At 39.5% G+C, this 27,160-nt stretch overlaps 2 protein-coding genes across 4 annotated transcripts in view; one reads left to right on the top strand and one right to left on the bottom strand.

Moving 5' to 3' along the window:
- Window positions 1-248: 248 nt before the first annotated feature.
- tmem42 (transmembrane protein 42) lies at window positions 249-14,206 on the bottom strand. 2 transcript variants are annotated; one of them, XM_020707059.2, is made up of 3 exons: window positions 13,602-14,206; window positions 4,017-4,163; window positions 249-3,766 (listed from the first exon to the last, which is right to left on the bottom strand). In XM_020707059.2, exons 1-3 carry the CDS (start codon window positions 13,713-13,715, stop codon window positions 3,620-3,622), a joined length of 408 nt encoding a protein of 135 aa, XP_020562718.1. In that variant the 5' UTR covers window positions 13,716-14,206; the 3' UTR covers window positions 249-3,619. The 2 variants fall into 2 exon arrangements, with proteins under 2 accessions (XP_020562718.1, XP_004073995.1); XM_004073947.4 differs by lacking the exon at window positions 13,602-14,206 and adding an exon at window positions 5,644-6,762.
- Window positions 14,207-17,305: 3,099 nt separating this feature from the next.
- osbpl10 (oxysterol binding protein like 10) overlaps window positions 17,306-27,160 on the top strand; it is a 74,901-nt gene continuing 65,046 nt past the window's right edge. Inside the window, exon 1 of one of the 2 annotated variants that reach the window (XM_023959615.1) lies at window positions 17,306-18,121. In XM_023959615.1, coding sequence (XP_023815383.1) covers window positions 17,853-18,121 — 269 coding nt within the window. In that variant the 5' untranslated portion in view covers window positions 17,306-17,852. The remainder of the gene's footprint in view (window positions 18,122-27,160) is intronic. The other variant, XM_023959616.1, reaches the window with a different exon arrangement.

A 27,160-nucleotide genomic window follows, 5' to 3' on the forward strand; every position in this document is an offset into this window, starting at 1 on the left:
GAGACAATTTTTTGGTTTGGGTTTGATGCAGAAGATAAAAGATTTGGACGTCATCAGTCGATATTTTCAACAATTTGCTTAAGCATCATTTTATTAAATATTAATATACGTTCAGTTTTTAGCTAATAGCACTATTTGGGAATCCTGCATGTACAGAGATCTTTCTTATTACTAATTTTTCTTCATCTTTTTTTGAATGAAAATATTCTGAAAGTGGTTAAAAAATACTAAAAGAGAAATCCAAAAACACCAATTGAATGATATGTTTATTGAATAATTGAACAGTGTTTTATTTTTTACAGTGTCTTTCCACAAATGCTCGTTTACATTTTCTAAGGAAAGGTTACACACTTCCTACAAATGTCTGCTTCACACACAGTGAGCGGCTTGGACAACGTCACGTTTAGGTTTGACCACAGAGCAGCAGCTTCCAGATTTCCAAAACTGCAACCGGAAAATCCAACATGCGTGTTTGCTGAGCTTCATGCTGGGCTTTTCGCACTGAACACTTTCATGTAAAGGAGGATCTGTTCAAAGCACAGCAAAAAGGGGAACTTGTCAGTGTGACGGACACACAAAGTTAAACCTCTGCTGAAGATCGTATTTACTGACAGGAAAGTGGAAATACTTCCATTCTAGTTTAGATTCACAAAAGTCCAGTTTGTTTTACCCGTGCCATACATTTTTGCTTCAACCTATAGACTTTAAATGGACACGTCCCCAAATATATTTACACCTACGCCTCCTAGTCAACCCCCCGACTCCAGAAAGGGATTCTGTTAATTCGCTTTTTTTTTAATATTCAGTCAAACTTTTTGTTATATTTTACTACATTTTACTTACGTTTATGTTTTAAGGTCAAAAGATTAAAGCCGGAAAGACATCCACTCTGAGTGGATGATGGAGAGCAGTAATGCACATATACCGAAAGAAACAGAAGAAAATATCAACAAAAGAGAAATAAAACCCATTATTAGGGATGAGCCACATGTAGAAACGGTAATGGAGGGAATTTATCGTCTAAAGTCTAAATCTTAATAACTGCCTGTGTGCTTTTTTTCTATGACATCAGGCCGACTCGTAACGTAAAGAACGGCTGCATAAAGACGTGATTTTATAAATGTTTTGTTGTTGCTCTCTGTTATAGGCTCCTTTAGTGTTTAAACCAACAAAAACTGATAATTTTCCTGCTCGCACATAAAAAAAACGACAAAACCTTAACCTAACAAGTTACTACACCTTAGACATTTTTAAGGATTAGAAATAAATCAATTTGTGTAATTAGTGACAAAAAATACAAGAGTTTCGATGTATTTTGTTGTTTTTTGTATAACTGGATCCGTGCAGTTAGTTTTTAGTGTGTGTGGGGATGCATTTATGCTAAATGGGATATACTTGTTTAGCACTTTTCTACCTTCCTTGAAGGCCCAAAGTGCTTCACATTCCCATTCACACACAGATGGCGGCTCCGCTGCCGAACCAACCTTCCACCAGAGGCAAGGTGGGGGTTGAGTGTCTTGCCCAAGGATACTTCCACTTATGGCAAAGCGGTAACTGAACCTGCAATATTCCAATAAGAGGTCGACCGCCCTGCTGCTGCGCTCCAAATGCGCAAGAAGAATTGTGAAAACAGTCTGGTTCTTCAGTCCAGGACGACTGCGGACCAGAATAACGGCAACAAGATGACTGGAAGGGGTTTAAAAAAACCTGGTTTTGTTGTACTATTTTGTAAAGAAAAAAAACTGTAATTCAGATTTTATGACACAATATTCAGGGCTGCAGTATTCTTGATTTTTATCACGGCTGCTTCTGAAAAATGTCAAGAAAATACAAATAAAGTGACACAGGGTTGAGGTTTACTGTGACTGGAGTCTACAGGCTAAAATGTGATGAAGCTCGATGGAAGTTTTATGTCATGTTGTCACATTAGGAGGGAAACCTGCAGAAATCACATGAAAGCGCACAGCAACAGCTGGAAGAACAGCTGGTTCATGTGTGCATTGCTGCTCTGGGATATTATAGCTACCATAACGCATTCATAAGTTTCCAAACAATCCAGATGCTTTTTCTTTTTTTGTTTAACATATTTTTAAGGTCAATGCCTCCATATTTACACTTTATGTACAGACATTTTCCTTCCAGGTTTTTAACAGATCACAGTGCTATGAGAAAATTCAGTCTTATTGCAGCCGGCAAACTCCAAAAAACAAACAAAAAAACTGAACACTAAAGAATTTGATGTAGAAAAACACAGTTATTAAATAAAATGACAGTCTGGACCGACTTTCCAGTTTGCTTTTGAGCTCGAATGTATCTTAAAATGAAAGGACAGCCCCTTCAAAATAAGAGATGTAGTGTGTTTCCTGTTGAAACAGGAAGTTTAAGGAAACAAACAGCAAATCCTCACCTGGAAAGAGCCTTTTTAGCGCCACAGCAGCAGGTTGATAGCTGGGAAATCAGTGACACACACAAACAAATGACGCTGTGAGGAAATCCCCAATACAGCTGGTTTCAGCCTGTTAGCTTCCTAAACTCTTCTCCTCCACACTTTGTCAATGAATAAATAACGACAGCAAAGTAGGAACCATAAATGTTATTAGAAATAAAGTTTTGTGGTTTTCTACAAGTGTAAGCAACTCTGTCTAACCACGAATGAGAAGGAATTCTTCGTTAAAGTTTCATGTTTGTCCACCACTGCACAGACATTTTTGGCCTGGTGCTTCCAGGCTCACCGGGCAATTTCTGTTGATGTATTTACTTTTTCTATTCATCCAGCTTTTTATTAAAACTTTAAAGACCCACTCCGATGAAAAAAACATGTTCTTATGGCATTTTTCTGATGATGGAGGACAAAAAAAATAATAAAAATTAAGCTTAAAAGGACATTTCTGAATATTTCTTTGTCAAGAAAAATACAGCTTGAAAAGAAGAAGACACGATCCATGAATGTCTTTGTTTTCTGTGTCGGGGCTGGAATCTGGCTCCTACCTGTACAGCGGGATAGGTCTGATATCGCTCGGCTTTTTTGATGCACTGCTAATGTCAGAGCATGTAAACAGGGAGCTCTCAGTAACGGGAGCGAATTTCCTAAGAAACCCCTGCTGCTCTGGAGAAACTAAGTCCAGGAAAACGACAGATTTTTAGATTTTGGCTGAGAACGAGATAATCATAATGAAAAAAACACTGTGAAGGGCTTTGAAAATAGATCAAAATTGATCGGAGTGGGACTCTAACCTCCTGCTGACGAACATGAAATGTCCAGAAATGGTTTATTCTTCCTGGAAACAAATTAAGACACCCCCCCCCCCCCCACCTAACTCTCTACTCTTTTGTGCAGTTTGTGGCATAAAGTGGGAAAGATTTTTGCCTCTTTTTGATGCTGGAAGCTGAACCCCTGGTAAGGACTGTGCTTTAACAGGACAGGCTGAAAATCTCATCTGATTTAAAAACGGAACGGTCCCACCATCCTTTCTTCTTTCTGGAAGACGGCAACATTGTCAGCAGATTTTTTCCTTTTTTTTGCTTTTCAGAATAAAACATTAATAGTATATTAGTTCTGGATTTCTTTGGTTCTGCCTGAAATCAGAGGAGGTGACAGCCTGTTCGTGGAGTCTGTGTGTTATTCGTCCTTCGTGTGGACAGCGCTCTGCCGTCCATCCTGAGGGGACACCCGCTGAAGGACCAACAAACCAGAGAAGGTCAAAGAGATCCCGACCCACCACAACTTTATCTGGGCTTCTCCAAAGATCAGCTGCCCCAAGAAAGCCTGCAACGGAGAGAAAAAAATGTAGGAATTAAATTTAAATTTACAAAAAGAAAGAAACAAAAAAAGATAAAACCAAGAAGGCAATCTGAAAAACTTCAGCCTACTTTTAAAATAGAACAGCGTACATTAGGGAGAAGAGATTTTAGGTCCTTCAAATTAATTTTCCTCCCTCCATTCTGCTGAAAACTAATTTGCCAGGACAATGAATGAGATCAGAAATGAAGGAAAAGCAGCCGTGCCAGGTACTTACGGAAGATATGAAGTTGGAGGCAGTGGTGGTCACAGTGGTTCGGGTGGAGGAGGAGGAATACCTGAGCGCTTTGGCGAGGAAGGTCCACATCACAGCGTTGCAGGTGAACAGCAGCCCACCACACAGCAGCCTCAAGGGGATGTGGAGCTAGAAAAAAACAAATACATGTTAACATTCTGGACTGATTATGGAAGCGATGGAAACAGTATTTTGCTTAGATTGGGGGTCTCTAACTTTTAAGGCTAATACAACCATTAGGTCCAGTTTCTTACAGACCAGAACCCAGCGAGAAAGTCACCGTTTAGAAAAAAATACACCTTATTTAGGCTTTTGCAACCAATAAGCCATTCACTAATAAAATATAGTTTTTCTACAATCAAGTTTTTAACTATTTTAACTTTTTACTTTGAACAACAGCACATTAAAGTTCCTTTCAAAATAAAATACAAGATCATTCTACAGCAGCAGATTTACCTGAATGAAAAATGCAAAAAAACCAACTTTTTCTACCACAGTGACTTTGGTGCTCTGTCGTCCTATTTCCCCTTTCACTATTGAATGTAAACATGACAACACTGGTGTAAAATACATGTTTTTATACATGTAAATCCTTAGCAAAATGTATTATACCTAAAGTTTATTGCATTCAATATATTTGAGTATTATCATAAGTATAGCAATTATACTTTAGTCCAGAGTCTGCAACCTGATGCTCTAGAGTCTAGACTAGGGTCATGTGCAGTTCTTTTATCACCCCAGTGTAGGTCTTTGACTTTAAAGAAAAATGCTAACAATTTGAATAAATAATAGGTCTGTTTGTTTTCCAGGATGTTCCCCACCTTCGCCCAAAAGCAGCCAAGACAGGCTTATGCATGGATCTTATTATTATACCAGTTTGAAGAAAATTAGGCTGCAATTTAAAATTAGTCCAACCAAAAGTATTAATTTATTAATGCATTAAAATATGCAATTTCCCTTGGGCTCAATACAGTATTTATCTATCTTAATCCACCTGTACTCCCTAGAGGTTTCTACTGTTTATTCTGGCCTCAATTAGCAGGATAAATGTACTTTTCTTCCACAAATATTGCACTTTTATGAACAGTAGACTAGTTTGAACAGTTAGCTAATTTACAACAGGCATAACAAACTGACTTGGCAACACTCAAGCGGAAAATCACCAAACTACAGCATTTAATCCTACATTTTAATATGATTTATATTTTATTTTGTCTATTTGGAAGGCATATTGCAAACAATATTTTTCTGTTGAATGTTATTTATTTTTTGTCATCTATGGACTGTTTTTGTTAACAAAACGTCACATTTCATACACGTTTAAGGGAATATTCAACCGTAATATTTCTTGTTTTTCCTCAGTGGTCTCGTCCATCTGCAGATGTTTCTGGCGCGGCAGAATGACGTAACCAGGGCGGGTGAAGGTCATAGGCTGGTGAGAAACCGGACCCCCTCCGCCCCGCCCCCTGCAGGGGACAGACTGTCACCGCGGTGTCCTTCAGCCGCGGCTCGTGACGCTGTCCGTGGTGCTGAAAACGGACGCCAACGCTCCCACCCCGTCCGCCCCGCGTGCTCACCGTCTGAGGCGCGGACACAACTTTAAGCTCACCCGATCACACGCGCTGGTTTCGTCCGCGTGCCTGAATTTCCGCTGCTCCCCCCACGTCCGGAGTCCGCTCTCACAGACTCCCTTCAGGTAGTCGGCTCCAAGGGACAGCTTGGCCGACGACGACGCCACGGCTCCGAGGAACCCCGCCAGCAGTGCATAGAAAACTCCCGGGAACATGATAGCGAGGATGACACATTCTCCTGCGGGCCGCCTTTGATCCCTTCCCGCCTTACATGTCTGCTGCCGCTGCGCAGCCTGTCTGCATGGCTCACTGTCAGAACGGGAACCTTTTCCTGCACTTTGTACCCGCGGCCGTCCGGGGGCGCTCAAACAACACCCACGAGAGGCCGATTGGAACTCTGGGAAATGTAGTTCGTCAATGCTAAATGATATATGCCAAATTTTTACACATTATTATTATTATTTTTAGCTCAAATCTGTTAAAAAAAAGCCTAATTTTTTTTATTTCTTTTTTTTTAAATGTTTTATTTTTTTGCCAAACCCAGCCTTTTAAAGCCTGGCTTGAACTCCTGTGATAGACAGACTGCTTGTATTTAGCTTCGGTAGAAAGGGTCATCATTTTAAATCAGGCTGCATCTAACCAATGGACAAAGCTGGGAGCATTCCACCCATCCCACTGTGTCCTTTTAGAAAGTTGAGCCTGAAAGAGAAGTTGAACAGGAATAATTCTCCTGATGAATTTCTTCTAATGGATTTAGCGCAGTGAATGTTAGGGAGTGTAATGAGCTTATCAATCATGGCGTTGTAATGGAGACAGGCCTCCATCTTCATCAGGCTGTAACTAAACATGAAGTAGATGGAGATGTCACTTTTTCAGTAAGTATTTCCGCTAAATAAATTGATTTAGGACTTAAATCAGAAAAGGGAATAATCAGAGAGTTTACTATTTGGCATCAATAAAAGGAGAAAGAGGCAATAAAACATATATAGTGTCCAAAGGTCACTTTGTTCTTCATTGAATTCATTTGAATCTAGTTTTTGTTAAAGGAAACCCTGCTGTTTCAAGCAAACAATTAGTGTAGTTGAGTACTTTACAAAGGTTAAGCATGGTGGTGGAAGAGCAACGATTTGGGTGTATTTGTTGCAAAGGACAAAAATAAGAAGATAGCTTTCAATGTTTTAAATTTAGCTTTTATGGAATAGAAAAACATAATAAATGTAGTTCAGTTAAAAATATAATGTTTATGATCTATAAATGATTTTGTTTAAATTTAAAAAGACATAATGTTCTAAATAGTTTTTTGATTAAAGTGGTAAAGGGGGATTATTTTGATCATGATTTATGGATGCATTTTAATCTTTTTCCAACTGCATTTTTTCATCTTCTCCTGGTTCACAAAGATTTAGGTGAAGAAATACTCAGAAATGCATTTTTGGGCTTAATTTTCTTTATAAATGTCCTCCAACATCAGAAAAGTGCCCCAAGAACATGTTAAAAACACCAAAAACCCCATTTTCAATTGGCGTGGGTCTTCAAGTAGAGGCGGCAATAATGAGGTTTTTCCTTTTCACCTGGTGGAGAAGAACGGACTGTGTCATTTGGTTAACAGGAATAAAATGAAAACTCTGTGTAACAGCAGAGGTCCTTTACCGGCTGCTGGCTAATACATGCAGCAAACATCTATGCTTTTCAACAATGGGTTTCTTTGTCAGTGCAGAGTCTAGAGTGAACTTTACGTCTGCCATTTCAAACTCGTGTGTCATTCTTTTCTGCAAAAGATCCATTTAATCTTGAATAAAAACACACAAAGTTATTTTCCTGTCTGTTTCAAACAGTCAGTGTTCAAAATCAGTGACTTTTTATATTACATTTTCCTAAAAATTCAATATAAAAAAACGCAAAAAAAAAATGCAGAAAATTTTGATAGCTCTCTAACTTTTTGGGATTTTTTTTTAACTTTTCAGATTCTGTGAATAATTGCACTATTTTTTTGATCTTCCTTTCATTGTACCGGAATGGGGCAGTGTCCAACTGCCCTGCTGTGGATGTTAAGTAGTCTGTAAACAGAAATGCAGACGAATGCTGCCCCAGTTTGACTGTTGTACGACATTGAGATGAGTCCATTCTGACATTAAATCAGTATTATTACTGTTTTTTAATGCACAAAAGGTAATAGATTCACTATAATTGCTGCTTCAAATGTCCTCTGAAAATGAGGTTGGAGGCAAACGCCACTGCAGAGGTGAACAGAACAAAAAAAATTGTGAAAATTTGGGCTGGAACCATCATCTTTGGTACACCACACTTTGAAACCAATTAGGTGCTTTGTCTGCTTAATAGGAAAGTTTCTGACAAACATAAGTGTCAAATTAGTGCACTAATTGGAATCCTTCTGCTTCCACTCAACCAATAATTGAGCCCACTGAGAGCCCAAGTGACACCTTTGCTCAAGATCTGACACTTCCTTCTTGTATCTTTGTCCACTTTTGAGCTCCAGGCTCACCCAAGATGATCTGAATATAAATATATGTCAGCAGGCTGAAGGTTTTAAGTGTAATGACTTCTGTGACCTTTGGGTCTGTCAGGACGCACACCTAAATGTTGGAAAAACTCTTATGTCAATTAACTTTTCCTTAATCTAAGTGGAAAATATCCTGAGGTCAAATTAAAATGAAAATACCAGGATGACTTTAAAGCCATAAATATAGTAAACTGTAGGAAGAGCATAACAGTTCTGCAGCTAATCTCAGGTCAACAGGAAGCTGATCCAGTCTAGGTCCTGTCTTGTTTGGCTGCGACTGTTGATAACAAATCTAAGAGTTCAAAACTTCCTGCTAGACGTGACATTTTCCGGAATTTTCTGATGCTCAAATAATTAAACAAATAAAATGTATCTCCAAATGGTCACAAAGTCATTGCAAGTGTCTCTAACTGACCTCAATTTAGTTTACTTGAGGCTGAAAGGAATACATTTGTAAAGGAAGAAAACTCAACCTCATCCTATACTCTTAATTGATCTTTAGTTACGTTTGGCGGGAGTAATGTGTGCAAGTTTACAAAAAGTCAGTTTGACTTAGATGCAACACCATTTAAAGCAGATTCCGGTTTAGATTGTTTGAAATTTCTTTTATTTTCCCAAACCATTGTCAGCATGAGCTTTCCCAGCCCGGTTAGAGAATAGTTTGACTAAAATATCTTACAGCAGCAGAAGACCACACCATAGTTACCACCCTTGTCAGCTAAGAACAGGAAACTGAGGCCACAATTCACACAGACTCACCTAGACTGGATAATAGAAGATTGGAAAAACGTTGTCTGGTCTGTTGAGTCTCCATTTCTGATGCCATATTCAAATGGTTGTGTCATAATTTGGAATCAACAACATGAAAGCATGGATCCATCCTGCCTTGTGTCAACGGTTCAGGCTGGTAGTGGTGGAGTAATGGTGTGGGGGATTTTTTCTTGGCACACTTTTGGCCCCTTAGTACCAATTGAACATGTTTCCAACATCACAGCCTATCTGAGTATTGTTGCTGACCATGTCCATCCCTTTCTGACCACAGTGTACCATCTTCTGATGGCTACTTCCAGCAGGATAAGGCACCATGTCCTAAAGCTGGAATCATCTCAGACTGGTTTCTTGAACATGACAATGAGTTCACTGGACTCAAACGGCCTCAACAGTCACCAGATCTAAACCCAATAGATCACCTGTGGGATGTGGTGGAACGGGAGATTGGGATCATGGATGTGCAGCCGGCAAATCTGCAGCAACTGTGTGATGCTGCCATGTCATATGGACCAAAATCTCTGATGAATGTTTCCAGTACCTTGTTGAATCTATGCCACCACAGATTAAGACACTTCTGAAGGCAAAAAGGGACCAAACCCAGTTATAACAAGATGGACCTCTTAAAGTGGCCAGTGAGTGTAGATATCTGACAGATGTGTTGGTGCCCAGTGGAAGCAGAAGCATGCAGACACATGTTGACTCACAAACCAGCACCAGTGGGGGGAAAAAACTGATTATCAGATGCATCGCTTACAATCCATGAACAATTCTGAATTGTTTTTTAAATTTTAAATAATTGATAATGTAAAAATTATTATATTTTAAGTAAAAGTAACAAGCAAAACTAAACGCAGGTTTTTTTTCACTCTGACATTTTTTGAAGAGCACACGAACATGGTTGACTGTCACATGACCAGCCTGACTTCAGTGTTGATGGCCAATTGGCTTTGGATAAAAGTCATGCGGTGTGTAAGGGAACACATTTTCTAAATCACATTGTACATTTCTATCCGGAGGAGGCACTTTCAGTGGTCAAAAACACATATTGGACATTCTAAAGATACTTCCACTGTCGTCAGAAAAGGCTAACCGTATAACAAAGTCAATTGAAGCTTTTATAGCAAAGGACATTAGAGCCGAGATACAACATCCCTTCCCGTCGGTTCGTTACTAACAGTCAAGTCAAGGCAGCAGCTGTAAAAACCGACAGGATAGCATTATCGTGTGACGCTTGAACTTCAAACGCCTAAGAGTCGTACCTCACAATAACTGCTCATTTAATAACCAAAGACCGGCAGATAAAATCTCATGTCCTCCAAACTCAGATAATGACAGGAAGCTGCATTTAGAATGTTTAATAATCGAATCGCTGCCTCCTGAATCGCAATCAAATCGTGAGGTGCCTCAAGCTTCCCACCCCTAGCTGCCACCCTGCCTTCTATGGCCCCACTACTGGCCAGGCTGCTGATCTTTGGGATTCGTGCAGACTCTTCCACAAACCCGAGCAGGCCTTTTTGTTTCAGTTCAGGCTCTTCTGTCTGCTGCTCATTTTAGATCTTAAATAAATGGGAAGCCATTTGTTGGCTACCATTGTGTTGCATTCATGTGAAACAGAGGACAAAAGCAAAGAAAAACACAGGAGATAAGCTTCTAGCAGCAGAGACAATCCGCAGAGTAGACAGAAAGTTCCCAAAGCAAACACAGTCACAATTATCTCCATTTTCATGGATGTCAGGAAGAAAATACAACAGGTCCAAAAAATGTTAATGTGCTGCAGCTGTTCTTTAAAGCAGCAGCGTCAGCAGAAAGTGGAAGCAAACCAAGAGAGGGAAGAGTCTCTCTGTGCAATATTTTCAACCAGACTCCCTCTGATATGCAGATTATAGAGACTGGCAGAGCGGCACCAAACTGATAACTTCAGGACAAGGACAGACAAACTCCCACAGAGGATCTCCGATAAGCTCTGCCCTTGTTTCAAATTCTGACTTAATCCTGATTCAAAAACTATCCTGCTCCCCACACGTGTTCCCAGTAACCTTCTGAAACAGGCACTAACTAGGCTGACTGTCTTATCAATGACTGCAGGTTCAGTCCGTGCGATGCCAGGAGGCTAAGAAATGTCAGAGGTGATAGAGAAGTTGACCCATCGGAGCTTAGAGATGCGAGCAGATGGAGGACTTCTGAAGAAGCAGAATCTCAGTCAGCAGATTACGTTTAAAGGCTGGAACAAATCTAAATACCAAGAGTGTCATCGAAGGAAGTGTCATTCAAAGGAAGTTCTGCCTGAAATGTTGTGGTCCATTGAAAGTGGGAACATGTCGATGCGGTAAATTTGAAAACATTTTGTGGGAGAAAATTGGGACCTGTCTTTCAGAATAAAAGCTGGGTTTAGTTTTCTTTGATGTCTGGTGCCTAATCAACTTCAGAGTGCCTGATCAAAAAGCAGCCTTCTACCTTGGTCAGGCTGGTCACTGACCAAGGTCACAATGGTGACCTTTCTGTTTATTTTATCTCCATGGCAATCAGTTTATGTTTTAGTCGCCTAAGGATACCGAACAGATCCATGTAAGTTTCAGAAGAATCAGCAAAAGTAAACTTTTAGATTTCCTTGGCAATACAGGTTGATAGCTAGCCACACCCATATTTCTAATATATTCATATCTTGTGTTATAGAATCGTGTTCAACTCTAGCTAGGGATCCATGCATTAAATTTTTACAATATCCTGTTAATAAATGTGTGAGTATTGTGGGAAAAAGTGAAAATCGTCAAACTTCAGATGTGTTTTGGTTTCATTTGTGGATTTGGAAATATTTTTTTCGACTCCATAAGCGATTGTTCATTTTTTAAATAGTATCGCTCGACATGATGTCACTGATTATTATTATTCATTTTTTTGGCTTGGGTCGTGCACTACACCCAAAATTCATTTTCACTGGGTACTAGGTGTGTGCAAACTTTGGGACGTTTTCAGGAATGTGGTCAAACCTTTGCTTGAAGGCGCAGAAACTTTTCCGTCTGTGAAAACGATCTGGTCCTTGCAGACAGTGTCTGCTGCAGGCCATAATTAGTCAAAAATGCAACACTATGGAGGGGAAAAAGCTCCTTATGTGCACAAAAAACAGGAGAAAGGGTTAAACTAAGCACAACTTTCTCCTCCAAGGCCTGTGTAAGAGATAAGATTGATGTTATCTCAGAGCACAAACATAATTTAAGAGGATTGGTGGGTCAGTGAACAAATAACTTTACTGTCTTTCAGCTGAGCGGTGATTGGCTAGAAAGGCCCAGGTGAACAAAAGCAACCAGGAAGTGAAAAGAAGAAGTCAGCACAGTTGTCTATGTGAAAATGTGAGTTCTGGGCTTATTTGAGGCTGTAAAAGTTAGAGGTTGCAGACCTCTGGAGCCTGAGGTTTTCCCGTTTAAAAATGATTTTTAATTTTCTGCTTAATGGCTGTGGTGGAGTGAACCGACTGACAGCAGACAATGATGAGGGTTGACCTCAGCCGGCCGCAGAGGGCATCAATCTGCCGGGGCTGACACGGGACAATGATGGAGGAGATTCCACTGCTCTGTCAGGGGGAAGCCGGTCTCACAGAGCAGAGAGGATTCATTTACAGTCAAGAGGAACCATTGGTCATCATTAATTTTCCAAGAAAGGATGACTTTGTTTCTCTAATGATTCAAAAAGTGTATGTTTTATGAAAAACGTCCAAGAATGCTGGTTACAATCAATTTTAACAGGATAATTAAAGACCCATTTCAATTAAAATTGTTCATTTTTCTGATGTTTGAGGACATTTAAGATCAAAACTGCATTTCTGAGTATTTCTTTATTCAAATTTATGTACAGTATAGACCTAAAGTTTCCCATTTATTTGAATGATAAGGTGCGTCCCAACTTTTGGTCTGTACTGTAAATCAGGAACAGACAAAAAAAAGCAGTATGGATGAAAAAGATTGTATTTGTGAGACGTAAAATACGCTGGGCGGGCCACAGATCCCATCCTCTCAGCAATAGGGAGCTGAAGATGGGGCGGGGTTTCTCTGTGCCAGCTGTCCCCCACAAGAGGTGAATTTCTTAAAACTCCAACAGAAACTATGTCCTAGAAAACGACACAGGTTTTTAGATTTTGACCAAAAAACAGCATCATCATAATAAAAAGACCACTTTGAAAATAGATCAAAAGTTGATCAGAGTGGGACTTTGGCAGAAACATTTACCCATTAATAATAATAGAAATGATAATAATTCTAAAATAAATTAAAAATAAAACACAGCACTCAGAGATAGGATAACTTAGCAGATTATTTATATATATATATATATATATATATATATATATATATATATATATATATATATATATATATATATACACATATATAATGTTTGTTTTAATGTCATACTGTCACTATTATGTACAACGACCTTGGGTTCCAATAAAGGCGCCATAAATAAAATTAATTATTATTATTTAAAAAATAGATACAAACTGAAAATGTTGGAATTCCTTTTACTTCTTTTGTATTTATGTAAATAATTATTATGTGCTCAACACCTACTATTTGTATAAAATGTGAGATTGAAGGTGAAAATTAGTATGATTTTTCTTCTACCGACTTCTATTTCGGGCTCTTTATTACTTTCTGTTGATCCGTATCTGTAAATGCAGCTCAGCTCCAAGCAGGAAGAGAAAAAGCTCACGTGTTGCATCAGGCCATCGTAGATCAAAGCGTGGAGATCTTTGGCGAAACAGATTTCTTTCATCTCAACTCCATCAAAATCCAAGATGGCTACAAGAAATAGAAACAACAACATCTGTCTTTGTGATGTCAGAAGGGGTTTCAGAACCTCTAAAGTCACTTTTCTTTTCCAAAAACAGCTTGAAGGTTGGGTCTGGGACTCAAATTAAAAGGTGATAGGAAGCGTATCAGAGATCAGCTCCTGCCGCCTGTCCTCATGAGATGCAGCTGACCCCTGCTCTACTCACGGCAGGAGCTTTTTCCACACCATCGACTGTCCAGCCTAGAGATGTTCTTCTCCTTTCTGTATCGATCTCTGCAGCCGCGTCAGCCGCCGCGCAGCAGAATCCGTCTGTTTTTTGCTAAGTGTCCTGTGGAGCTTCATTTGGCATTCCTTCGATTTCTCTGCATCAATGTCTGGCTTCCTTTAATAGCCGGCAATTCTTTCAATCGGGTCTTCAATAACAAGAACTTCCCTCCTCCCTGTGGTCCTCGTGGTGTGATGACCAAACGAAGACTTAACTTGAGGAAGCAGACGACTCTGCTATCAATGAATTAAAAAATATATATAAGAGGAGTTTGTTTTTGTTTGAACAAGGTCTGCTGTGTTTTAAAACCATAAATGTGATTCTGATTTTTTTTACAAACTTACTTATACAGACTAAAATGTTAATTTTTGTTTTAATTATCTTCTATTTGTTTTATTTTGATGAACAAAAATCCAAATGATTGTCCTCCTGTGTCCTCTGATGGCGGGACAACTGTCTCTGTATGGAAAAAAAAAGAGAAAAAAGAGTTAATCAAACTATGTTCGATTCTATTTTTAGATTTATATATCGTTAAAAATAATTCTTGTATACTTACAAGATTTAAAATAGTAAATTTACAACTTTTTCTCGTAATTAAAGAGATTAAAGTGGAGGTGAGCGTACAGTGCAGCAGCAGAGCAGAACGACTAAACTTAGTTGAACAGATGAGCTGAATGTTTATTGATAACATTCCAAATGTCTGGAAGCTCAGTTGTTTGATTTACTATTTATTAATGTTTTATTAATTGATGGGTGGCTTGCAGGATGTCTGCAGCCCGTTGATGAAGCCATCAGTATCCCCGCAGCTGTCCACTCCAATCCTTTCTTCCTCCACCAAAGACAAGATCTCTAAGTCTGTGTGATGCTTCGGTCTGAGGAGGGGCACTTTTTCGCATTTTCAACGTTCTTGAAAAACGTGCTAAAATAACAGACTATTATCAGTCATCTTTGTTGTTTTATGTTGACGTTTCATCTGGAGGAGAGGCGTATGCAACACTGTTTTCCTTCCGCTTTGGTGTTGTGTGCATGACAGGTTCATGACGCAAGGTGACAAATGGACTTCCGGGTTTGTGAACGAACAGGGAACCTTCATTTTCTTCTCCTTTGTCGTTACTATGTTGATCAAATACCAGCTAAACTATCGGCATTCCACCAACACGCTCTTCTTGCATGGGCACTTTTATACAAACACAATGTCTCACCCCATAACTTTATTTGGAACAACAAATATATATTATACCAGAACAATTCTTTGTTTTTTCCACATTGGTTCGAGAGAAAAAATTCTACTGGTGGGTCAACTTTTTGACACGAATGGGTATTTATTAAGGTATACTGAATTCAATTCTAAATACAATCTGGTTGTGACTTTTAAGTAGTATGCCATTGTGTTTGATGCTGTTTCCACAGAAATATGTCAAATGTTTCAAACAACTGTTAGGAATGAAGAAATGCCCTCTATGGATGCAACTGACACCACCACAGGAAAAATCTGCTTTACTCCTACCCACAAGAACAAGAACAAAAAATACGTGCCTTGTTTCAAAGGGATGTCATTTCTGTACCAAATGTACCAAAAACCACTGGAGACGGTTTGTTCCCGACAGTATTTGGAGGAAAGGCTGGAGTGTGACCCAAAAATGTATGATAAATATTAGAATGAAAAACACAATTTTACAAAATAATCTTAAAAATTGCCAGGGCAGCATACATATTACATGTATTTTATACAAAAACACTCAAGTTTTTACAACTTTCATACAAACATACTGTTTATGATTAAGGCTTTTAGAGATGCTACTGAGATACATTTCAATTTGTTTGATTAATATGGGGGAAAATAGAAAATGAAGAAGAGAATTTGCAATTATGAATATAAAATGTGGCAAATATAATAATAAGATTAATTATGAGGTTGTTTTTTTTACTTGAGTCCAAGTTTTTATTATGAAAGCCAAAAGTTATATGTTCAAATTTCAGAGTGAAGTTGGGGTGGATCTTTTTTATTGATCAATTTTAAAAAGTTTTTCCTAAAAAAATCCAATTTCAGTACAATTCCCCAAAAGATGGTTAATTTTTTCTGGGTGTTCTTTGCAAAACAAGCAACAATAAACTGTACATCAAATGTTCAAAGTAAACGCCAGGGGATATACAAGCAAGAAAATAAACTTATACTAAATTATAAAGCTGAGCAAGGTGATCCGTTTTGATTGCTTTTTTGTTTGTACTGGGAGAAATGGAATGTAAGTAACATCTAATTTGGGCTAATAAATCAAGAAAATTAGGAGCTTTATTGCTGAATTTAGATTTGTGAATATAATATTTGGTTAATAAAATCAGAAAATTGATTAAATAAAATTGAGATAAAAATGTAATATCATAATTAACATAATCAAATAAGATGTTTTTCCATGTTAAGGTAAAATGTGGATAAATTTGAGTTTTTATCAAGTTTGTTAATTTGTCCCATATTTTTTCAGTGTACTTGCAGGTCCAAAAAATATGCACCAACGTTTCCTCAGACTGAGAACAGAAAGAACAGTTTTTATCAATATCCCTTTTTAGCCTTTGCTTATACTGATTTGTTGGATAAAACCTATGAATGATCTTGAATGAAACCTCTTTCACTTTGTTGTTTAGAAGATATTTGTTTGGCAGAAGCCAAACCTTTTCCCAACATATTTGACCATGAAGTGAAGTCCAGAAAGTTATGGCCGGGGATTCAGTTTTTAGCTCCTACTGGAACAGTCTTCGGATGGCTTTGTTTTGATTTGTCAAAGCAGAGAAGCAGAGTTTTCCGACAGCAGTGTCCGTCACGTGAAGCTGTGGTTGGGGAGCAGATGGAGCAGGAGTTCCTTTATAGAGATAGGCGAGGTTGAGGGAAACGGCATCAAAAACAACTGAAAAGTCCTTCACAGATCTTGTAGAACTGAAGGAATTCTGTGTAAGTGTAAAGTTGACCTTGTTGATTGATTAATTGACTAACTAGTCTGATATTATTACCAAACCACTGTTGGATAAAGATAGTTTTGTTTTTGTAAAGAATATATCTATTGTTCCAAATGTAAAACCTATGAAGAGAAAAGTTATGTTTATAAATCATGGACCAAGCAAGTAACATCTGTTTATGAAATGAAGACAGTTTGATGGGCACTTAGTCGGGCTTGTATGAGCAGAGCAGTAAAAACCTGTGGGAAAATATAATTGGGAATGAAGTTCCACAGAGAATTTGGATTTTTCAGAAACTTTCTTATCCAATTAATTTTAAAAGTCATATTTAAGGTAGTGAAATCCAGGAGGTTCAGCCCCTCACTAGTATAATCATTCATTAGAACAGATTTTCTTATATGATGAGTTCGGTTTTTCCAAACAAAGTAAGTCGCATAGCAGTTAATCAACACTTTTGCTCTGGAGAGCCCTTCAGCCTTGAAGAGGATAATTCGACCTTTAATGGAAAGGTCACGTAAGAGCCAGAGGTCAAACCTCTTTTTCATTTTATCAATAATTGGAAAAAAAGTTAGTATTACCTCTATCATTTTCAGTTTTTGATGTTGTGCATGTGTATTTGCACGTGCGTGTGTCACAAGATTGCGGGGTAACTTCCGGGGGAGGGTCCAGAGTGGAGTGGGCGTGTCTGCGTGAGGGAAACACTGGATCGCTCTACCACGGCCACGCTGCAGAGGAGCAGCGCCTCCGACACGACCGCGATGTCCGCCCTCCAGCGCACCGAGACCCGCACGGAAGGCCGCCGCCACGCGCGCCAGCCGCCTCACCCCCTCTAGGTCAACGTCTCCCTCCGCCGTTTCCTCCACATGCTTCCCGGAGATCTTTCCGGTTAGGCTGCTGGTCCGTCCCCGTCTTCTGCAGCTCCTCCTCCCGATCGCCGTGGTGGTCCCGTCGCCGGGATGGAGAAGCCGCTCTGCGGTACCGGGACCCACAAACCCAACTCGTCGGAGCTCCGCGGGAGCTCCCGGAAGCCCGCCGGCCGCAGCGGGTCGCACAGCCCCGGCTCCGGCGCGGCGGGAGCGGGAGGCAGTCGGGGGAGCGCGCAGGGCAACAGCTCCTCTCTGCAGCCGCAGACGCCGCAGGCGCAGACGCCGCAGGCGTACCGGCGGAGGCAGCTGGAAGGAGTTCTGAGCAAATACACCAATCTGATCCAAGGCTGGCAGAACAGGTAAGATCTGCAGGGGCACCTCCAGCTCTTCTGCCCCGTCAGTTTCACTCTTACCACCACGTCACTCTAACGGGGAGGAAGAGGAAGGGGCAAAAGGAACCAGGAAAAAATTCAGGCCTCAAGAAATCCACATTTCAACCCATTTTTGGGGGGAATTATAAAGTTGAGTTTGCCTTAACTTGAGGAATATTTAGGCTAAACGTTTCAAACACATTTGCCTTGAAGAATATTGTTTTTGTATGTATTTTTTTCAATCATCAGATGGTTTTTCTTCACCTCCACTAAGTTAACTAACTGATGCAGGAAATCTTACTTTTTCTTCAGGATCCGACCTCTTTGCTTTACGACATTCCTCCAAGTAATGAGGGTAAAGTCCTGGAGTATATATGACACGAAGCTCCACCGTCTGGAGGTTTTATTTCACCTGTAATGCAACAATATAGTGATAGAAATGACATTATTAATATATAGCTTACATTCTGTTCTTAAAGTGCTTCTTTTCCTGTAGATTTTCACGCGTGGTTTTATCTCCCAAGACGGCTCCTCCACACGCCGACATGTATCCAATGTTTGATCTAAATCCCTCTGAGAATTTAAGGCGATGGGGTTGTTATTATTTCCCCACATAAGATCCTTTTTTTGTTGTTGTTGACATTTTTAGTGAATCGAATATGAGCGAAACCATCAATCAACCTAAACAAGTCATAATAAATAAAGGGAAAACCATTTTAGAAAAGTAGTTCTTAGAGACCAGCCTATTTGAACATTTATCTGTGCTGCTTTTCTTTCTGGATTGATTGTCCTCTCAAAGAGAACTTCCACTTTTAAAAAGTGACCCCTGGATGAATTCGTCTAGATAAATTGGCAAATGTTTTTCCCCTTTTTAAGTTCATTTTATTTGGGATTACTGTAAATAATCATTATTAACGTGTTTTCATATAATTTGTCAAAATCGATCTGATTAATCAGCGGCAGAAAACAACTAAATTTAAGATTTCAATTTTAAAGACTTTAAAAAAATCATCATATTTAACCAAAAACGGCACAACAAGCATTTGCTCTTCAGGACTTAAACCACAGGCTTGTATGAAAAACCAGAAGCCTTTGATTTTGGTGGTTGCCGCTCTGTCCGTGAGCGGAGGCCTTCCTCCATACTTTAACACTTTCCCAATATTTGCTGTGCTTTTTTTTTCTGGGCTCTTTTCTCTGCAAACATACAGGGAATGGATGAGGAGAGTCTGGCTTCATTGTAGCAGTGCTGCAGAGCAGGAAGCCCAGGCTAGATGGAAGTGTGTATGATCTGGGCTTGGTGCCAGTTTAATTGACGGGGGGGGGGGGGGGGGGGGGGGGTGTATATAGAGAGGCGGGGGTGGAGAGGAAGAGGCAAAAGCGATGATGCACTGATCCGCATCCCGATGCTCCTTTACAGGAAAATAAAGTTTGTTTAGTAGAAATAAACAGGGTTTCTCCCTCTAATTTCTGTGCATTGTCTGAACTGGCATCTGTCTGATATAACACTGAGGACACAATTGCATTAAATTTAATTTAAAGTGAATTCTTTTTTTATTTTTTTCATTTCAATTTCTATTAAAGTGACTCACAAACTCGATGGGTTGACGCCCCTACACTTCCTGTGAGACTCCACTTCAAAATAAAAGAACAGAAATAAAGAAGCAGTTTGGTTCCAAAATGTATTATGAATATATTAATAATATGAATGAATCAATATATGAAGCTTTATTTGTGTAGCACTCTACAGCTCCATCAGGGTCCCAAAGTGCTTTAGAATGACAGGAGAGACAAAAAGTTGATTTTAAAATTGACCAGATTAAGGTCAAAAGAAAAAAAAAACACGGATAAGAATGCAATAAAACGAGTAAAAGAAGATACATTTGGGCTTTGATTGTAAATAAAGTAAAAAGTTTTCCAGTTGACTTTTTTTTTTTTTTACATTCGGACCTGAACTAATTGGGTTCTACATGCAAAAATTGTGTTTTTATTGTGTTGTTGTGGCATTTTTCTGATGAATATTTATAAAGGAAATTGCGCTTAAAATTGTATTTCAGTGTATTTCTTTATTTAAGTCATTTTGAGACAGGAAAAATATTGTATTTGTGATGTGGAAAAACTGCTGGGCGGGGCCACAAGCTCCTTGCTCCGCCCCATTCTGATGCATCCACCTGTAGACAAATAGATCCACGGACGTCTTTGTTTTCCTCCTCTGAGCTGGAATCTGCATGTTAAGTTGGGGGTGTAAGGGGCTGTGAGCTAACAGAGTGTAAACAGAGAGCTCTCAGAATCATTGGCGGGGTTGCTCTGCATTTCCTTATGGCAGGGGGGAGGGGTCACTCAATCATCGATACTTTTACTAAGAACAATCAGGCATACTTATTTTTCACATTTTCATTAGGCTTTCTGAATTCTGCTGCACTAAAACACGTTTTTTCTTTAAATCCAGGTGTTCCTCCATGTCCACCTGTATTTCCTGCATTCAGAGTTGTCTTTTTTTTAACCTGTTCTCTCAGCTGTTTGTTGTGTTTCCCTCTAAAAAAGAAAAAAAACACACAGACGTTTGTTTCAGCGCTAACATGCAGGGAGTCACAGAGACTTCCTTTGTGTTGCACTGAGGAGATGCGCGTTGGCAGCACATCCTGCAGGTCTAGTGGGCGGTAAACCCAGGTTGATGTGGATTGGGATTCTTCCAGAACCTCTTATAAAAGCCTGATTGGGTTTGAATCTCTTTATGGTGGAGGCCAGCGCCGGAGCCGATTAGGTTTCAATGATTTTTCTAGATAAAACGTTTGTCTTCTTCAGAATACATTGAAAGAATTATAGAAAAATATTCTTTTTACTTTAGAAATTGTACCCATTTGAGCATTAAGGTCTTTACGGTCATGTTAATCTGGACCCAATAGAGGAGTCGTCTTTGTTGCTGACTTGTTTACAGTTATTACAGCTGATTTCTGTAAACGCCCGCGGTGTTTAATTATAGAAACATTTGAAGGAGGCGCAGCTACGCTTTGGTGGAGCGCCGCTTCACGGCGACCAGCCTCGTCACTCACGTTTGGGTTTCCATGGAGGATGGCGCCATGTGAATGTGTGTGTTGTTGTGGGCAGCAGACCTGAGTGAAGCTAATTCTGCCTCGGCGTGGGCTGCCATGTTGTTGTGCTGCAGGTTTTTCTTGCTTCGGCGTGGATGTGATTTTTTTTTTTATGACTGTAGAGTTCATCACAGGATATGAGGCCGTGGTTAGCAGGGACACTGCTGCGCTGATAAGATGACTCCAGATTGCATAACTCCCATAAAAGTTTACTTTAAACTTCATTGATTAAGAAATTTCCTGACCTAAATGTTGCGCAGAGCGGCGGTCAGAGTGCAGAGCACTCCGAGAGAGTTTTTCTGTGCCATCACGACACATTTACGCTGAATAATTTGCTCATTTCAGCCTGACCTACATTTCTGTTGTGATCAATGTGAGCGACATTGTGTGAAGACGTCAGACCCAAAGATAAAGCTGTAAACGGCAGATGACGAGAACGTTTACTGTTTATATAGTCGACAGATTTGATAAATCATTGTCTTGTGAGTTAATCATTTATGTACAAACACAAATGCATTATTTTGTGGCATATTGATTTGGTTTTTGTGTGTTTTTTATGGCCTCTTAGGAACATTTTCAGGTCAAATCTCCAGCTTTGTTTGGTCAGGAATCTGTTTTTGAAGAGGCAGAGGATAATTTGCAGGTATCTGACAAGCGTTCCAGGCTTAAAGCACAGTGTAAAGGCATAAATCAAACTAGGTTAAGGGTCCTATGACCGTTGACAATAAATGGGAGTCGTGACGGAGACAAAATACCAGAGAAAAGTTATTATTTGTCTCTCTGTGTCAGTTCTAGAGCATCACTTTGGAGTATTTGGATGTAATGAGCATATCCTGGAAAAATTTTCATAATTATATGTCATTTAAGTAGTTCAAAAAGTCACCGGAATCCATGGTAGTTTAGTGACGTGCGGTGAGGTTCACGGCTGGTGAGGCACTGATGTCATCAGTCAGATTTACAAACATATGAACCCTACAGAGAAGCTTATTCACCATTTGATTGGAAACGGTTGAAGTGTTTAAAATTTCATTTTTGACATTTTGTCCCTTGAGGCAGAGCGCCCTCTGCCTCAAGGCAGGCGTACTGCGTGCCTCACCTAGTGTATTTCTGATGCGCATCTTTAGCTGATAAAAACAACTAAATAGATCACAAACTGGCATCAATGTAATCACACAGCTGGCGAGCAATAAGCAAATGAAGTAATTAAAAATAAAGCGTCTTTTATGATGAGAGAAAGACCGAAACAGTAAAGTGCACATGTCAGCTACATTTCAGTCAGTGTGTGCAATGCAGTCTGGGTGCAGGGGAGGCATGGGCAACTGGTGCCTTGCCTGCCGGTCTCATTTAAATGAACAGGAAATCCGTAAATCTTTTACTTTTTCACCAAAGAAACGTTTAAAACCCACACGGAAAAAAATAAATAAATAGAATAGACATGTCTATTCATTCTACAGGCATTTTCCTGTCATGTGCACACCCCATGTGTACTTGCATCTTACTACTAAGGGTGTGCATCTGCAAGAGTGTGGTGAGATGATTCGTGTCCCGATACGCGTCCCACGATTCATAGTGCAATATTGGACAGTAACACTTTTTAAAAAAGTATGACTTAAACTCCACCTGAATATTAATATTACGCCTACCATTGTACTAAAATGGTAAAATTTATTTTATTTATGGAGCACTGCAACTGTAATGTTGTGGCTAAACAGCGTTGAGGGCTGCCGTGGGCAAAGCCCCGGCTTCTCAGTCAGACGTGCGTTCCGATAAAGTCCAAACTTCTGCCTTGCTGCGGAGCATTTCTTTCTTTCTTCTGCAGGTTTCCAACCCATACAGTCCAAACGATTGTTAAATTAAATAGTCCCTCAGTGACAAACGTCCAAATTCACACAAGCAACGTGGTCAACAAGTTATATGATCACTGTGGGCTCAGCCCACTTCCTTATCCATTCGTTGTGTCACCAGTGAGTCAGTGAGCACCTTTCAAAATTTGTGCCACACACGCCCACAGCGACACACCTACAACCTGACTGATGACGCAGCGCTTTACCTGTGCCACCTTCATTATGGCTCCTACATGTTGCTTTTACCCAATCAAATTCAGAGTGCTTTTACTTTGGTAACTTAAAATATATAAAGGGAACAGTTAACACAATGGTACGTTCCATTTTCATGATGTCCCTTAAATTGGTCGTACGAACCTCAAGTGAACTGCGAGACACACCTACACTCACCTTAAGATGCAGCCGCTCCTCTCTGCAACCCTCCACGGACCCGGACAACCCAATAACCTGCAGCGCCTGCACTGGTCAACCCCCCCCCCCCTATGAGTTCATGCGACTAAAGCGTTACAATGGTTGGATACTTTGCTCCCGAAAGAAAAAATGACCACAGCTTGAATCACAACAAGCTGTTGAGTCAGTTTAACATAAAAAACTCCTAATGTGAAATTATCGCTCATTGTAAGCATCACAGATATTTAGTTTAGTCACTATTTGATGGTTTTATTTTTAAGATTAAGTATCAGCGAGGCCAGCATGTCTGAGCAAACACCACCCACTCGCTTATTACAGCTCTGCTGATGTTTGCCTCACTACTCTGTGACTCATCCACAACTTTCTTTGTTTATCTTTATTCACAGTCATTGCACGAATTTGTGTCACAGATATGACAGACTCTGGTCTTTCGGTAATAAAACGATCCGTCGGTTTAACCGTTTAAATGCCAGTGTGTGTCAACTGTTTCACTTCCAATACAACTCCAGCTTCTCACGACTCAAAGCTGGTCTCTAGGACGATGGCGGAGACAGACCGGATGCATTTTAAAAACTCTCCTGCAATAGAATTACAGCGGATTTGTTGAGAGCTTATGATTCCTCTTCATTGTTACATTTGTGCACCCTGTTAGCCCCTTGTATGCACTTCAAAGAGTATAAAACTTTTAAATCTCCTTTTCTCACACCTCTTCCTATAAAAAAGGCTTTGATCATTGAAGGATATGTAGGTCCTAAATCTGTGTCTGCCTAAGTAGAGTGGGGAATGCAGCAGGAGGATGAATCATCACCTCGCTTATGCACCGAGGGTGGTGCTTCTTTCATTAGAGCTGTGAGCTGAGGTGGTGCAGATCTGGTGGGTGCCTATTGCAGCAAAAAAGGAGAAGGAGTCTGGCTCTCCTTTGCCACTCTAGTAAGAATTTCTGAAATTATCAGCTGCTGTATTTGTGATTGACAACTTCAGTCATCTTATTTTGTAGGCTTTCTACTGTTTTCATATTTTTTATTATAAGCTTTTCATTTGGATGAAACTCAAATCATTCTTTTTTCTGGGGGGGCGGGATCCTTGAGGTTTGTTCAAAAGACAACCGAAAAAACAAAAATGAAACACAATTATATCGCAGTGAAACAAAAGAGAAGGTTATGTGTGTGATCTGCTGATGAGAACTTTCTCAAATCAGTCGCCATTTTTCCGCGATATGACCTTAACCATGTTGGAAACAGATGTACCTGTTTTATTATGTTGAGATTTCATATACGGGGCTTTGTTTCAATTTTTTTTATTCCGTAAAAGTGCTTTATACATAAAGATCATGAGGATGATGAAACACACTAATTTTAACACAACATGTGTGTTTGACTGTTTCATCTTAAAACTATACAAGTGTATTCAGCAGGAATGCAACTATTCGCTTTCTATATCATTTGGTTTAACGTTGTAACAATGCGGTTTCGTTTTTAAACCGAGATTTGTGGCATCACTGGTATTTCAGGCTTAGTCAGTTTGAACTCACTCACTGAAGTGAATAGCAGCAGGGTTTACTTTCAGGTACACCGAGGTCTCAGGCCGATCCGGGTTTGTTTGGTTTGCATTGGGGTGAATCCTAGAGGTGCTTGTTCCTTGACGTGTTGTTAAAAACACTGGAAATTTCTGCGTCTGCATTTTCCTTTTTGTTAGTAAATAGAGTTACATTTAATTCTAAAATATATATATATATATATTTTGAGAAGCCAATGATCTTCTTTTTGCTTGTTCGAGGCAAAAACAAGAAGTGGATGCTGACAGAAGTCAAGTTCTTTCACAGTGATGGATTAATTTTCTCTGATATGATTCCTTTTCTCTTCTTTTTATCTCCAGCACCACATTTGCAGCTTTGCCGTACCCTTACCCCCCCCCCCCCCCCCCCCCCCCAGTTGTTTTACTACTTATGGTATATCAATGAATTTAACTGCCAGTATCCAGAGTGGTTCGCTACCTTTTCCCACTCTAAAGCCGCTGTGAGCGTTTGTAACAGTTAACCGCCGCCAGAAAGATGCCAAAATCTGCTGATGTGTGCTTCTCTCTGACTCATTCAGAAGATTCCTTGGGTTTTATTTGTGGTCTGGCTGAATTTTTAAACACTTTAAAAACTATTTTTAAGATTCTAAAGTAATTTTACCACAAAGAATGAGATGTTATCAATGTACCTTCTTGCTTATAAAAATTGTCACGACTTTGTGGGGTAGCTGGGTTATTTAAAAGGCAAGCAGACACGAATCTATGGATTTTGACAAAAGTGTTTTGAAGATGTGCATCACATATTCAGTTTTGTATTGTTGCTACAGCATCCTTTAGTTAAATAATCAGACTGATTGTCATGCAGTGCTAAAATATGGAAGCGATTCTGTAGCATAATTAAAAATAAAAGTCAAAACCAGAAATGCTTTTTCATTTTGAAAATGAAGCTGCATTTTTTTACTCAAAATGAAAATGAAAAAGCATTCCTTCAAAATGCTTTTTCCTTTTCTTCTTCAACATCGCTTATTCTATCACTTAATTAAAATGATAATGAAAATGGTATTTCTATATTTCATTTTCAAAAGGTTCTCTGGTAAATGTGTAGCAAAATTCATCTAGAACTGTATAATTTGACAATTAAAATGGATTAACAGAAATGCTTTTTCATTTTCAAAATGTAACTACATTTTTTGACTCAATGAAAATGAAAAAGCATTCCTTCAAAATGCTTTTTCATTTCTACTTAAAAACCACTTATTCTGTGTCATAATTAAAACGAAAATGCAGAGGGGATTTTCTTTTTAACATCCACCCTGCGAACATTGTCGCATTATTCAATTCGAATAAGCATTTCCAGCGGGGAGGCGGGGGATGACGTCAGTGCTTTCTCCGTGTGTCCGGCTGCTAGGAGACTCATGCTAGGAGCAGTGGAGCTTTGTTTTAGTGGCAGAGAAGAGGGCTTTGTGATGGTTGTGACCTTCTGATGATTTTCCACAGCTTCTCAGGACTACTTCTCAGCATTTCAGCCTTCTTTCGGACGCACCGCGGACAAGCTTTTTTTTCTTCGGACCGGCAGCTGCCTTCGCCTAGCGGAGCGCGAAGCTCCCGATCGCCGAAGGTGGAAATGCTGCTACGATCTGAGAAACCATCATATGAATTTGTGTTTCCAGTGGTGTCCAGAACAAAATAAAGGATGATGTATTCATATTTATTTGCAGCTTCGCGCTGATTTTGCTGTTCGATGACAGCTGGAGCTCCATCAACAGCTATTGCAGATTTCACCACGCTAAACGTTTGCTGGTTGGACAAAAAACACTCACTTAGCACGAAGCTATCTTCTAAATCTTTTAAATGTGCTTTAATTACAGTTATTATTAAGGGCCTGCTCGATCATATTTATTTAAATCAGTGGGGTCACTGTTTTTTTCTTCGCCACAAGACGGACCCGAAAGACGTGTTAGCATTAGGCTAATATATGCTAAAAACATTAGTTGTGAAGGTACTTAAAATTCCAAACGGGCAATGAGCATCTTGGATGTAAATATGTGGGAATTAAATCATCCTTTATTTTGTTCTGGACACCACTGGAAACACAAATTCACAAGATGGTTTCTCAGATCGTAGCATTTTTTGAAGTATTGCTTTTTCATTTTAATTATAAAAATGAA

The sequence above is a fragment of the Oryzias latipes genome, chromosome 11, assembly GCF_002234675.1.
Source record: "Oryzias latipes chromosome 11, ASM223467v1".
In the NCBI taxonomy this organism is placed as follows: Eukaryota; Metazoa; Chordata; class Actinopteri; order Beloniformes; family Adrianichthyidae; genus Oryzias; species Oryzias latipes.

What these genes read in the sequence shown, in the direction of transcription:
- tmem42 (XM_004073947.4), bottom strand. Translation starts at nt 5,820, where the DNA reads ATGTTCCCGGGAGTTTTCTATGCACTGCTGGCGGGGTTCCTCGGAGCC. An exon ending in AAACCAGCGCGTGTGATCGG is followed by an intron (nt 4,164 to 5,643) that starts GTGAGCTTAAAG and finishes GTTTTTTTCTAG; the next exon opens with CTCCACATCCCCTTGAGGCT. An exon ending in CCTCCAACTTCATATCTTCC is followed by an intron (nt 3,767 to 4,016) that starts GTAAGTACCTGG and finishes TCTCCGTTGCAG; the next exon opens with GCTTTCTTGGGGCAGCTGAT.